General features: G+C 33.1%; 1 protein-coding gene across 1 annotated transcript; it reads left to right on the top strand.

Annotated features, from left to right (window-relative positions):
• Positions 1 to 285: 285 nt before the first annotated feature.
• On the top strand, positions 286 to 12,513 carry LOC123899847 (cationic amino acid transporter 7, chloroplastic-like). Its single transcript, XM_045951094.1, has 5 exons — positions 286 to 764; positions 859 to 1,078; positions 1,194 to 1,542; positions 1,956 to 2,184; positions 11,631 to 12,513. The coding sequence occupies exons 1-5, from the start codon at positions 383 to 385 to the stop codon at positions 12,200 to 12,202; spliced, it is 1,752 nt and encodes a 583-aa protein (XP_045807050.1). The 5' UTR covers positions 286 to 382; the 3' UTR covers positions 12,203 to 12,513.
• Positions 12,514 to 15,033: the final 2,520 nt, after the last annotated feature.

The following is a 15,033-nucleotide window of genomic DNA, read 5'->3' on the forward strand; positions in this document are numbered from 1 at the left end:
ACTAGTTAAGGTATGCAATTTCTTTTCTAAAGTTTTTCGGTTATTGCTCTCATATCAACTTGAACGTCAGAAAATTTGCAAACATTTCTATCATCGACTTCAATCTTAGCGGTAAGTTGTTTGACGTATCAATGTTCTAGGTAAGGTCAATTTGGATTTCAACTTGAGTTGAATGAATATTTTTATTATAATAAAATAATAATAATAATAAGATTAAATTAATAAATAGCATTATCCTTCCCCATGATTTGATACTTTACTAGTTCAGTGAACTGAAACTATTTCCAGCAATATATTTTGCACTTTGCAGAGTTATAAAAGCTCTCTTTCAAATCCATCCATAACGCACATCACACAAAAACAAAACCAAAGAGCGCACGCAATGGCAAGCCATGGTTCATCATTTTCGAGCCTCCGAACCTATCTCCAAGCCGTCGCTCACACTCCTTCTCGCTTCGCTCGTCGCGGTTTCTCCGTCTCAACTTCATATGAAGAAATGAGCCGCGTTCGAGCCAGGTCCGGTACCAGCATGCGCAAGACACTCCGATGGTTCGACCTTGTCGGCTTTGGTATCGGCGGAATGGTCGGCGCCGGAGTTTTCGTAACAACCGGTCACGCCAGTCGCGTTTTCGCCGGTCCTGCTGTTGTTCTATCTTACGCCATTGCTGGTTTCTGCGCTCTGTTATCAGCTTTCTGTTACACTGAGTTCGCCGTTGATATGCCTGTCGCCGGCGGTGCTTTTAGCTACCTTCGCGTCACCTTCGGTAACGTAACTAACTTCCTTTTTGCGCGTCTCTATCATAATAACAGATTCTGTTACTTTCAGAACTTTTTGTTAACGTCATTTTCAAATTTCAGGTGAATTTGCTGCGTTTATAACCGGCGCAAATCTGATCATGGATTACGTGATGTCCAATGCCGCCGTTGCTAGAGGTTTTACGGCGTATTTCGGCACCACAATCGGTATTTCCTCCGATAAATGGAGGATCACGGTTCCTTCTTTTCCTAAAGGATTTAATCAAATAGACATGGTCGCTGTTGTAGTCGTTTTACTCATCACCATCGTTATCTGCTACAGGTTCATAATCATAACCGTTTCTTCTTAATCAATTCATTCATAATGAAGCTTAATTTTCATTTCAAATTTTCAACCATAATTAATTAATTATTTTGTATTTTTGTCAATTTTGTAGTACGAGGGAAAGTTCAGTGGTGAATATGATATTGACGGGGTTGCACATATTGTTCATAGTATTTGTGATAGTGATAGGTTTTTGGAAAGGTAGTTGGAAGAATTTTACAAACTCGTCTAATTCGGAGAATCCGTCGGGTTTTTTTCCGTTTGGTGCTGCTGGTGTGTTTAATGGTGCAGCAGCGGTTTATTTAAGCTATATTGGTTATGATGCTGTTTCAACAATGGCGGAAGAAGTGAAAGAACCTGTTAAAGATATTCCTATTGGTGTTTCTGGATCTGTAATTATCGTTACTATTCTTTATTGTCTCATGGCTGCTTCAATGTGCATGCTTCTTCCCTACGATATGGTAATTTCAATTTGTATAGTTTTCAGTTATATTATTATGAGATAATGATACATGGACGGAATCAGATTTCTTGCAGTCTCTCAGCCGTCCGATTTATATCGACGACCAATATCATTTTAATTTGAATGTGTCCGATCTTAAAACGACTGATATTCATTACTGGAACTGCCCGAAAACTTAATTGCAGGCAATCATAATCCTACATGGACACCATTTTCACAATGACCACAATTTTAGTCATAAATTGAATTAATCATCTAATTATCAGAATTAACCACATTTTTGAACGTGTGTCGTGGGTGGGTGGGTGTGTATGAACCATTTTTGATGTATTTGATGATGTGATTTATTTTAGTATAAGGTGTTACGTATAGGGATGGTGATGATTTATGATGATGTATGTATGTATGTAGATTGATCCTGAGGCACCGTTTTCAGCAGCGTTTAAATCTGACGGCTGGGGATGGGCGTCAAGAGTAATAGGAGTGGGGGCCAGTTTTGGAATATTGACATCATTGATAGTGGCTATGTTGGGTCAGGCTCGTTATATGTGTGTTATTGGACGTTCTAATGTGGTCCCTGCTTGGTTTGCTAAGGTCCACCCAAAGACCTCAACTCCTGTCAACGCCTCTGCTTTTCTTGGTATGTTAGTATAGTAATACTCTGTTATTATCTATGGTTTTTTCAATTAAAATTTCATATGTTTTTTGATGTATTAGTATATATGTTTTGGTTTATTGTTGCGTTTTTAATTTGTTGGCAACGTGTTTGGATGGTGTGGGATTTGTGTTTTTGGAATGGTACTTCACAATCCTTCAGAAAGGAAAGGGACCCACTTCAACAATATAGCCTCTGGTTGAGATGTGATCAGGGGATTTGTGTGGTTATTCTGTTGGATTGTGATAAGATTCAATGTTTCCTCGATGTTAATGGGTGTAGTGTAGCTTTGCACATTGTCACCTTCATAATGAAGCAATTGAGTATATCTTTGAATTGAGACTAACATAAGTAGAATCACACCGTGTCACTGATATTTTGACAAAATTACCGTGTCATAATAATTTTGACAAGTTCCAAGTCCATCCCAACATGTACGATAAATGGAAGGTAGCTCGTTTCTCTTCTCCTAGACGACTACATGCACATGTTATTCGCAAAGAAAAGGCAGTGAGGGATTTGGATCCTCTCCTTCACTCTCCTCTCCATCTCTCTCCATCCTCTCTATCTCTCTCTTAATCTCAGTCACTCTCATTATTATTTTAAAACTTTTTATTAAAGAGAGGGATTGAAATTAAGATAGAAATAAAGAGGATTGAGAGAGATGGAGAGGAGAGTGAAGGAGATCACATTTATCATAGACTAATCCCTTTCTTTAGATTCAACCACTGTAGGGTAGGGTAGATTGAGGCTTTAACATTTATCAAAAAAGATGGCCAAAAGAGAAGTACTTTTTTAAGTTTTAGCAGTTAAATATGCCCTCTTTTGGCATGAATAATTGTGAAAAACTGTAGTTGCCTTAGTATAGAATTATTTTTATTGGAAGGAAACTGGGTAAAGCACTTGATAAACAGTGCTGAGTAGTAAAGCTTACCAATCCCATATGGGTGTCACATGTTTTCTAGTGTGTTTTCCTATATTTTGTATTATAATATGATACCCTCTCCACCTTGGTAAATACTATCTTGTCTTGATCTTGATTATATATATGTAAGGACAAAGACAACTGTGTGTTAATCTTGTTGCTGTGTGGCTTAGGATGGAAAGATGTGAATCATTCACTGATATGTAAAATAATAATTTTCTGATTGTGACACCTTATTTTCTTTTTCAACTCATTAGAAGAATAATAAACCAATTCAGGTGGAAGATATTGGTGGTTTTTAATTTTTAATTTATTCTATACCTCCACTATTGGATGAGTTGATTTATTCCTCTTGATTAGAATCATTGACGGATGATTATGACCTTAGCTCTTTGTGTAGCTACTGTTGGAGTAAGCCCTAAAAGCCAATATGTTTTGATAGAATCTTCTTTTGTATCATGACTTTGATTTATATATTTAATATATATAAAAGGCATTTCTTTATTATGTTTGTTTCAAACTAATAAAGTCCCTAGAATAGCTAGTCTAATTAATGGAACATTAAGTGTGACTTAATAGTGAGACTCCATTAAACATAAGGACACTATTCTTAAAGTATCCGTAGTTAAGTTTTACTGTGATGTGGGATAACAGTAAAACATAGAGACTATTATGTGAGTAGACTGATGACCTCATCTCACGTGTCATGGATATGAGATATCAAGTCTTCACATAGATATAAATATTAGGAGTAATATTTATATTGGATTGACCCACCATGAGAATACTACATAGTGTGTTATGAAAAGTGTCATAAGTTATTCTCATAGTGATAATGGTGTATACCACCCTTCGACCTGAAACCACTATGGACCCTAGATGTGGAGTAGAGTACTTAGTTGCCGTTCAAACATTGTCCGTAACAGGATGACTATAAAGTCGGTTGATGGGTACTCCACAAATCATGCTGAGGGACATGAGTGACCTAGATGGAATTTGCCCCTCATGCATAACAGGAGTAATATCTACGGGCCTCTTGATGGAATATGACTGATAAAATGCGTGGCCACGCCGAACTAAGTCAATATGAGATATTGAGCTTATTCGTTACTCAGTATATTCTGGGATCAAGAAATAAGATATTGAACCATACAAGGATGACACGATCTATGCCTTGTGTTCAATATAGATATAAGGGCAAAGGGGTAATTATACACACGATCGTTATCACGGAAAGGATTCGTCAGATCACATGACATTCTCGTCGCTTGGGTAGCAGTGATGTGTTGCTAGATACCGCTCACTGTTTATAATATTAAATATATGATTTAATATTATTGACAACGTTCCGAGAACCTATAGGGTCACACACATAAGAACAGATAGAAGAGAGATTAATTAAATGGATGAGATTCATTTATAATTTGGTACACCGTAAGGTACGGTAGACTTAAGTGAGAAATACAGTACACCATAAGGAATGGTACACACAAGTGGTTCTATAAATAGAACCTTTGTACAGACTTATTTTTCACGTGAAAAACTATTAGAAAACCTAGCCGCACTAGGATTTCTAGTTCTCTCAATCTCTCTACTTCCGATCATTCACAGCTAGCACTGTAGACGGAGGGGCTGTTCGTGTGGACTGAGTAGAGGCGTTTGTCGTTCGTGCAACGCTCGTGATCAAACTCCTCGACGCTTCAAGAGGTAAACATATGAACACATAGTGATTCTTGTTGTTCTAAGTGTTCTAGGTAAAGGGGTTTTTCCGCTCTTGAGTTTGATTTTTAAAAGAGTTTTAAAAGTCTACCTCTTGATTAACCTTACAGTGGTATCAGAGCAAACTTAGTTACTTTGAATTCTCTATGTTCGTTTACTATTTTGTTAATCAGCGTGTTTGTATGAATATGATTCATATCGCTAATATTTTGTTCGAACGCTTCAAAAGATGGTTTTGCGATATACACCAAATTTTAATACGATTGAAAAATTATATGGTGGAATATGATTTCATTGAATATGTATATCCAGGTTTTATCTTTTGAATCGTTTGAGTAAGGAGAGTTACAATCTTGACATGCTTAATTTATTTTAATTTGATTGAAGTAGAAATTAACTCCTTTTACATATGGAGGTCATATTGTAAATATGATTTACGGTATGTTATGCAGAATTTTGATTTGATATTGATAAACACTGCTTACAGCACATGTTTCGAAATTAAATTTTGATTTAATAAAATAAATTCAATCAGATTGCTTTTGTTTGTCGGTTTGCATATTTGTTTAATTATCAAGTCAAAGTTGTTCCTAATTTTGCAATCACTATTGGATATTGATTTTGCTATGGCTTTTGAAAGATGTTTCAAATCAAAATAAATAAATAAATTAGCATGTCAGATGTGTAACCCCATAATTTATGATATTGCTTTCTCATATTGATCAATGGCCAACGGAAATTTGATTTCCAGATTTATGGTTGTGACATAGTGAATGAGATTCTCTATTTGATGTTCAACCAAGCCATGATATTGTTGTTATTTTAATTATTTATTATTATTATTTGATAATAATTGTTTTAAAAGCTGTCCGTATATTGGCATTGCAATTTTTTCAAAAAGGATGTTTTAAAGAGAATCAATTATTGCTAAATAGTATGTTCTTCCGGTGCATTCTTCGGTTAACAATTTTAATATTGAATTCATTGCTATTTAATGAGATTGAATGGCATATTGGTTTTCGTTTTAAACAAATTATATTTGGTAGTGATTCTTTTATATTGATTTGTTTTGATCCGTATCATACTTGATTTGCTATGCATGCCATTTATATTTGATATGCTATTTTAATAAGTGTAATTATAAAGAGTTAAATAATTAATTTATTAAATAATTTCGGATGAGTTAATAATTAAATTTAATTAATTATTAGAGGTGTATAGTTATGGCCTTAACGTGTTTTATTTTGGTTTAAATACGGCCTGCGTGTCGTGGTTTATTATTTTTAAATACGGCCTGCGTGTCGTGACAATTTATTTACTTTATTTATTTATTTAAATAATTGTAATTGCTCGTGATGACGGGAGACAAAGTCAAACAAAGGATGACGATGGAGAAACTTGAGAAGTTTGCTCGAGCGTCAAAGAATTGTAATAAATTAGTTTATTTAATTCTTTCGTTTTAGGAGGCCATAACTATACTACCTTAGTTTATTTTATGTATGTGATGCATGAGATGAATGTTTTAATTATATATGTTTTGAATATTTTATATAATTGTTAAACAAATATTTACATGAGTGTCATGTAAATTGAAACACGTTTTGTATGAGATACAAAATACGGTGAGATTAAATTTAATTAAAATCCCTTAAAAGAAATATTAAGTTGAAAGCTTTCCAACATTTAGCACCCTTCAAGATCAATATCGATCAATGTAGGTTTTGCCAACGTAAAGTGCATTGTCTATATTGATAAGTTGCGGTGAGGTAACTAGTTTACCCGATTGCTATTCATTGGGTCTAACTTAACTAAAAGAAATATAATATGATTATATGATTTTAGAAGCAAGTGTTGGGTTACTCCGTATGATGGATTAGAATAAGTGTTATTCACCCAATGGAAAGGATATGAGAGTTGTATGAGATACAATTGAAAAGAAGTTTCCTACCTAAAATAACTATGTTTTGTGTAATCAGTCCAACGCTGACTTAGAACATAGTAAAATATGGATCTCATTCCCACTAGAAAATCTTCCAACGGGATTTTCCGAATCAAATGTCGAGGGTCATTTGGTTTGAGTAAAATAGTGGGAGCATATTTAATTAAAGACCTAGTTAAATATGTTTTAATCATGATACAAATATTCTTATTTTCGTAATTAGATATATTTGGCATATAATTTATATTTTACTGTAAAAGGTCCTTATGAAGGACATAAAGTTCAGAAAAGAGTTTCTGAATTGGTACATATATATTGAGAATTGTTCTCAAATACGAGAAAAACTGCTAATAGTTTTGAAAGAGTCAAAATGAAAGAAAGAAGTAAGACTTCTTCATACATTTTGTTATAGAAAGTTAAATTATTCACTTTTGCATCTTAGGTATATGATACCAAATGCAAATTTCATATTTGTTGAAATATGAAGTTGTTTAAAGAAGTGAAAATTTGACCATAGATAAAGTCAACCTACGTTTAGAATAAAATAGTTTCATTGATCGTAGAAGTTGAGTTTGACATGGAACCAAATAATTGTTATTATGTTTCATTTAATAATAGAAACATTGGACCTAAACCTTGTATTGACAAGAAAAAGGACTGCTTGTTTGAATAATAGACAAGTGTTGTTTCATTATCCAAATAATGTTTTCTATTCTATTGTTCTAATTGAGTAATGGAATTGAGTTCCATCAACTTGATAACCTTATCTATAACAATGATGAATAAGGATCAAATAAGATTTGAACCTTGTAAATTAGTGGCAATTAATATTGCTTAGTACTAATAAGTGAGACACACATTTCTAGATTCCATAGATAGGAATTTTGGACTCATTTGATTTATATCATTTGAAGGATGTAAGTTCCACTTTTGAAAATAGTTCAGTATGTCAATTACCAACTAAGGCAAAGTGACATTTTATCTATTTGAAATATATACATATGAGATGTATATGAACCACTAAACTAATTATTTGCTAGATATAATTTTATTTCTTTTACTTCATTTACATTACGAATTAGCTTAGTAGATGTGAATATGTGTGGTTGACACAAAGTATGATTCTTTGAATTTGTTCAAAGAATTTATGAATGAAGTAAATGAATAATTTTGAAAAGTATTAAGACCATACGAACAAGTCGTAATGGTAAATACTTAGATAAGGAGTATAGTAACAACTATTTATATTACATCATGTTCGACATGATTACAAATAAGATAGTTCGTTTATATCTCTAGCGACTCTTTCGAAAAATTATTTTAATTAGAGTTATTCTTTACCCACAAAAGTTCCAATAAAAGAAATCATAAAGACACCATATTTGATATGGAGGTAAAAGTACCTAGTTTGACTTTATGGTAGTTTGGGATTGTACGGTTTATAAGATAAACATAATTCCAACTTGGATTAATGTGTATTTGTGGAGGGATCCTAAAGAAACTTAGAAATACTAATTCTACAACACTCTCTATGACAAAAGTTGTTTTGTTACTAGAATTAAAATATTCCTTTAGAAGGAATGTGTCTCTAGAAGAGATAGTGGGAGTGATGTAGAACTTGAGTAAATTCAAGTACCACAAAACACATGTTTTTGAGAATGGAACATGAATCGGTTCAACAAGAGTTGTTGTTGGATCACCAGTTCGAGTAGCACAAGACCTATATAAGTCGGATATGTCATATCACACAGTTGAGAGTCACGGTTTTACCATGACTCGACAAGGTGATATATGATGCTCATGGAAGATGAGAATGTGACTTATAAAGAGTCCATGTACACAAAACATATATGGATATTGTTTTGTCATCCAATTGAGTAAGACTCATAGGATAAATATGAGTCTTGTTGTAAAGATTCACATGGATGGTATTGTGAATACCTTTATGGTGTGATTAAATGTGAAAGGTTTCACACAAATCATGATGCAATTATGATGAAGCCTTTATTTCAATCATAGTGCTTAAACTCATTTGATTCCACTTGCAATTATTGTATGTTTTACTACGAGTTCTGGCAGATGGACAACGAGGTTACATTCCTTAATTGGAATGACCTTACATATGTATTTGACATATGGACGGAGTTTCGTTAATCTAAAGGATGCTAGAAAAGTATATAAATTACAAAATTCATTTATGAATTTGTTCAAATTTCTCAAAGTTGAATTATCAGTTTTATTGATCAAGTTTTATGAAAACTAAGATTAATAAAGGAACTCTTGTGCACACAAGAAAGTCAGTGGGAGTATTTAAATTAATCTGGTATTGTATGTGGATGACATACTGATCATCAAGACAATTTTCATACACTACACATGTAAGACATGATTAGGTAATTGTTTCTTGATGAAATACTTAGGCGAGACTTCCTAAAAGTTAGGAATCAAGATCTATAGAGATAGATTATTGAAATATCTCAACCTTAGCCTATGTACAAATTTGATGAAGTGTACAGACACCTCATGTGCTTAATTTTATTGAAATTATTGCACACGTCACAAGATGTATTTTTTGTCTCAAAGACAATATCCAACCTCATTGGATGAGAAAGGGATGCATGAGAAGTAACCAAATGCTTTGGCAATTGGGTTGATCATGTATATCATGATATGTACTAGACCAGATGTACTATATGCTATTAGCATAAACAATATGTACCAAATTATTTCTAGTGATTGTCATTAGATCACCATCAAGAATATCCATGGATATCTTAAAAGGATTAAGGATGGCTTCTTGATTGGATCTGGAAATGATCATTGTAAATGAGTTACAATGATAGTGATTGTCCAAAACCGAAGAACAGTATACCCAGATTGTAGTCTGGAATAAACTTTATGCTCGGATGTCAAATCTGTAAGCTTACAAGCTTCAGAAGATTGATATATCTATTACAAAGGTCAAATATATGATTTGAATCGTTTGTCTCATAAGATGAGGCAGAAAATTGTTTTCCTTACGTTGCAGATTCCCTTGACCTCATTAAAGATGGTAATGGTTTAATCTTGCAAGCAACGGAAAACCAGATCTCACCAATGATTCAAATACAAGTTTTGACACTTTATTTCTTTTGATGGAAGATCAAAAGTGTAAATTGGAAGATGTATCGGGTACCAACATAGGAAAGAGTTCCTTATCCACTAATAGAAAATCTTGCATAGAAGATGCTTGATGATCACGCTAGTCCAATAGATGTTGAGTTAATATCTGATTGGCTTTAGTGCTAGTGGGAGATTGTTGGAGTAAGCCCTAAAAGCCAATATGTTTTGATAGAATCTTCTTTTGTATCATGACTTTGATTTATATATTTAATATATATAAAAGGCATTTCTTTATTATGTTTGTTTCAAACTAATAAAGTCCCTAGAATAGCTAGTCTAATTAATGGAACATTAAGTGTGACTTAATAGTGAGACTCCATTAAACATAAGGACACTATTCTTAAAGTATCCGTAGTTAAGTTTTACTGTGATGTGGGATAACAGTAAAACATAGAGACTATTATGTGAGTAGACTGATGACCTCATCTCACGTGTCATGGATATGAGATATCAAGTCTTCACATAGATATAAATATTAGGAGTAATATTTATATTGGATTGACCCACCATGAGAATACTACATAGTGTGTTATGAAAAGTGTCATAAGTTATTCTCATAGTGATAATGGTGTATACCACCCTTCGACCTGAAACCACTATGGACCCTAGATGTGGAGTAGAGTACTTAGTTGCCGTTCAAACATTGTCCGTAACAGGATGACTATAAAGTCGGTTGATGGGTACTCCACAAATCATGCTGAGGGACATGAGTGACCTAGATGGAATTTGCCCCTCATGCATAACAGGAGTAATATCTACGGGCCTCTTGATGGAATATGACTGATAAAATGCGTGGCCACGCCGAACTAAGTCAATATGAGATATTGAGCTTATTCGTTACTCAGTATATTCTGGGATCAAGAAATAAGATATTGAACCATACAAGGATGACACGATCTATGCCTTGTGTTCAATATAGATATAAGGGCAAAGGGGTAATTATACACACGATCGTTATCACGGAAAGGATTCGTCAGATCACATGACATTCTCGTCGCTTGGGTAGCAGTGATGTGTTGCTAGATACCGCTCACTGTTTATAATATTAAATATATGATTTAATATTATTGACAACGTTCCGAGAACCTATAGGGTCACACACATAAGAACAGATAGAAGAGAGATTAATTAAATGGATGAGATTCATTTATAATTTGGTACACCGTAAGGTACGGTAGACTTAAGTGAGAAATACAGTACACCATAAGGAATGGTACACACAAGTGGTTCTATAAATAGAACCTTTGTACAGACTTATTTTTCACGTGAAAAACTATTAGAAAACCTAGCCGCACTAGGATTTCTAGTTCTCTCAATCTCTCTACTTCCGATCATTCACAGCTAGCACTGTAGACGGAGGGGCTGTTCGTGTGGACTGAGTAGAGGCGTTTGTCGTTCGTGCAACGCTCGTGATCAAACTCCTCGACGCTTCAAGAGGTAAACATATGAACACATAGTGATTCTTGTTGTTCTAAGTGTTCTAGGTAAAGGGGTTTTTCCGCTCTTGAGTTTGATTTTTAAAAGAGTTTTAAAAGTCTACCTCTTGATTAACCTTACAGCTACTACTTAAAGTTAGCCTCAATCATGGATTTGGATTTCAATGATTTTATGCTTTGTTGTGCATTATTATGCTTTTTTTTTGGATGTTCACATTTTTCTTATATCCGCATATAATATCAATTTCAGGGATATTCACAGCAGCAATTGCACTTTTCACTGATCTTGATGTTCTTCTCAATCTTGTGTCAATTGGAACACTCTTTGTTTTCTACATGGTGGCAAATGCTGTGGTCTATAGACGTTATGTGGCAGCAGGAACAACAAATCCATGGCCAACAGTTTCTTTTCTCGTATCATTTTCATTCACTTCCATCATGTTTACCCTTATTTGGAAATGTGTACCATCAGGGGTAGCAAAAGCAGTGATGTTAAGTGCTTGTGGTGTGGTTGCTGTAGCAATATTGCAACTGTTCCATTTCACTGTCCCTCAAGCTAGGAAGCCAGAATTTTGGGGTGTACCACTTATGCCATGGATACCAGCTACATCAATTTTTTTGAATTTGTTTTTGCTTGGATCACTTGATGGGCCATCCTATGTTAGATTTGGAGTCTTTTCTGCTGTTGCAGTGCTCTTTTATGTGCTCTACAGTGTTCATGCTAGCTTTGATGCTGAAGGAGATGGTTCTCTAAGTCAAAAGAATGTTGAAGTCCATATGGAGTCAAAAGAAGAAAGTGTGGACCAAAGTTTCAAAGTTTAGTTGAGTTGATTGATCTATTATATACTATTAATTTAATTATGATTATTATATTATTAGTATATGTTTATGAAGTTAAATTCAAATTGACTTGAACCTTTTTGGATGGTTAATGTTCACTAAAAACAAGTGGGGAGGAAGAATTATATGTGACATGAATATTAAATTTTTTAGAATATTAGAATAGGCAGCAACTCTTGTAGAAGTGCCAAATTGTATAGTTAAAAAGGAAGCTTAGGTGGTAATCCCCCTTTTGTAAATTCTTTGGCTCTTGTCATCATCCTGAAAAATAAAATCTTTGCATATCTTGTAAACTCTCTGACTTCCAACAACTAAATTTATAATAAGATGAAAAGGATTGGCAACAAATAAATTGATGTGATTTCAAATTAAGGTTCGAAAAATTGTCAAAGGTCGTCATTTGGGTCAGGGGTGTCAATGTTTTTGAAGTCTATATGCAATTGTAATTGAGATATCATCAGTTATATTTAACCTAAATTTGTTGCAATATGTATCAGGAATTACGTTGAGATCATGTTAAATTTTGATGGTTCCATCCAAAATTCTCCAGCCCATCTCATTAACTTAAAATTTGAACCATTCAATTTTGATCCAACTACCACATCAATGTATTGAATGCCTGAATGTGAGAATTAGCGAATGCAGATCTAGAAAATCCGAATTCATCCTTCATATACGTACACCCTCTGATTTGTAAAAGCTAATCCTTCATATACATACACCCCTCTGATTTGTAAAAGCTAGTTTGAAAGAACACAAGGATCGTTGCATTTGCTCAAAACATAATTATGGCATTTTTCGTAATCTTCGTGAACATTATTAAGTGTGTAGTGACATACTTATAAAAAAAAAGTGTGTAGTGACAATTTAGCAATCCTAAAATAACGTTTCCGTGAACATAATTCAATTGATAGAAATATTGCAATTGAAGAATATTTCAATCGATACGAATATTGCAATAGACGAATTTCCCAATTATTTATTTTAAAGATGAAATTCGTACTTCTTAAAAGAAAAAAAAAAATTAATGGCAAGAAGAATGCCACATGAACACACCAGTTGTAATGCTAGATTTATGTGATCCTGGTGAGCATGATTAAGGTGTATATGGTATCATATCATAATAATCTTAATAATTGCATTTGGAATTTATCTGAAAGGACCATTATGCTATGGCTATATAAGTTGTCTATTTTAACTTAAAAAAGGCAATTAATAAAACACAAAGTGGAATTTATGTCATTCTTATTTCTTAAAAAAAGAAATATTAAAGGGATCTCTAATGCATATGCTGCATATAATAATTGATGTTGGTTCATTCATGATTAACATAAATTGTGAAAATTGAAAGAAGAAAATATGAGAATCCAAGGATTAACATGCAGTTGCGTTTATCACATATTGTGTAGTCACATCTTTGTATATAATGGCAAGCATTCATAAATCCACCTTCTTTTAGATATCCACAACAGATTTACCATTTTTATTTTATTAGTTTTCATATGTCAATGAGTTTTCTTTTCTTACTAATGTCAATTTGATAATTATTAGGAACACATTTGACTCCAACGATTACTGGGATGCTGTTGCGTGCAAAGGATATATACAGATTAAAAAAAATATATATATAATTATTTGAAATGATAATAAAATTAAAGGAAAAAATTGGAAATCACGTGAATCTTGCTAGCAAGTAGCACTCTTTAAAACTTTCTTGTACATAAAAAAATTAAAAAGAATATATAGTGTAAGAAAAAATGAAAAGAAAAATCAACTAGCAAGATGGTGCTTTTAGCTTTTGGACACAAAAATTAGTATTTGAACTTTGTGAATCACTCACTAATGAGATGTGACTCCTTCCATTAGTGTGAAGATTTTTGAATAAAATGAGTGTGTGCTGTAAACCAGAAAGAATCTTGCAGAACGAACGGGAAGGAAGTTGAATGAAGGATGCATTCACATATCATTAACCAATTGACCTATTGGCATGCCTTTGTTTCATTTATCAAATTATTATCCACTAAGTCTTCAATCAAAATTATTCTATTAATCATACAATAAATTTATAATAAAATATGAATTTATCATTAACTAAAGCAATTAATTAGTCAACTTAAATATTAAGTTACACATTTGCAATTACTTAATCAGTAAATTTAATATAGACTTTTCAATTTCATTTAAAATTATGAGAATAAACTGAATAGCGCTTAGATGAGATGACACAAATCTTTTCTAACTCAACCAAGATCTGGGTTCGAGCTTTGTCTTGAACCTACAACGGCGTTGAAACTCTTAGGAAGAGTTTGTTCATTTGGATCCCACAAAACTCGAGGGATTAGTAATTACAGTTGCGCACAAAGGATGTCTAATTTACGCTAAAAAAATAGGAGAAATAAATGAGTACAAATCTAAAGTCATAACTCAATTTACGAATGCCAATATTGTTGGATTGACATCTTCATTCCCATATGTGTATATAAATTTTGGCGGTGTTTGTCACTTCATCTAAGATAAAAATAAAAAATATGGATTTGAGGTTGTAATTGTCGTTAATATATGACTCTTTTTAGAAAAATAACTTCAATTTCATTTTTGAAGTTGTCATTTGTAAAACAACTTAATAAAAATTAATGTTTGGAAGAAAACTTTCTACAATTTTAAAAGCATTGAATTATGGGAACATTTTAAGAGTGATTCCAATGGTAAATTTTAGCTAGTTCTTTTATGTAGGTTATTTACTAAGTTTACCATTGGAGTGCGCCAATGTGACGATATGGCATAAGAACGAAAAACAACTACATTCGAGAGAG

Source organism: Trifolium pratense, linkage group LG1 (genome assembly GCF_020283565.1).
Source record: "Trifolium pratense cultivar HEN17-A07 linkage group LG1, ARS_RC_1.1, whole genome shotgun sequence".
In the NCBI taxonomy this organism is placed as follows: Eukaryota; Viridiplantae; Streptophyta; class Magnoliopsida; order Fabales; family Fabaceae; genus Trifolium; species Trifolium pratense.

Excerpts from the sequence above, each read along its gene's own strand:
- LOC123899847 (XM_045951094.1), top strand. The coding sequence starts at position 383 with ATGGCAAGCCATGGTTCATCATTTTCGAGCCTCCGAACCTATCTCCAA. Across the intron at positions 765-858 it reads CTACCTTCGCGTCACCTTCG|GTGAATTTGCTGCGTTTATA; the intron begins GTAACGTAACTA and ends TTCAAATTTCAG. Across the intron at positions 1,079-1,193 it reads ACCATCGTTATCTGCTACAG|TACGAGGGAAAGTTCAGTGG; the intron begins GTTCATAATCAT and ends TCAATTTTGTAG.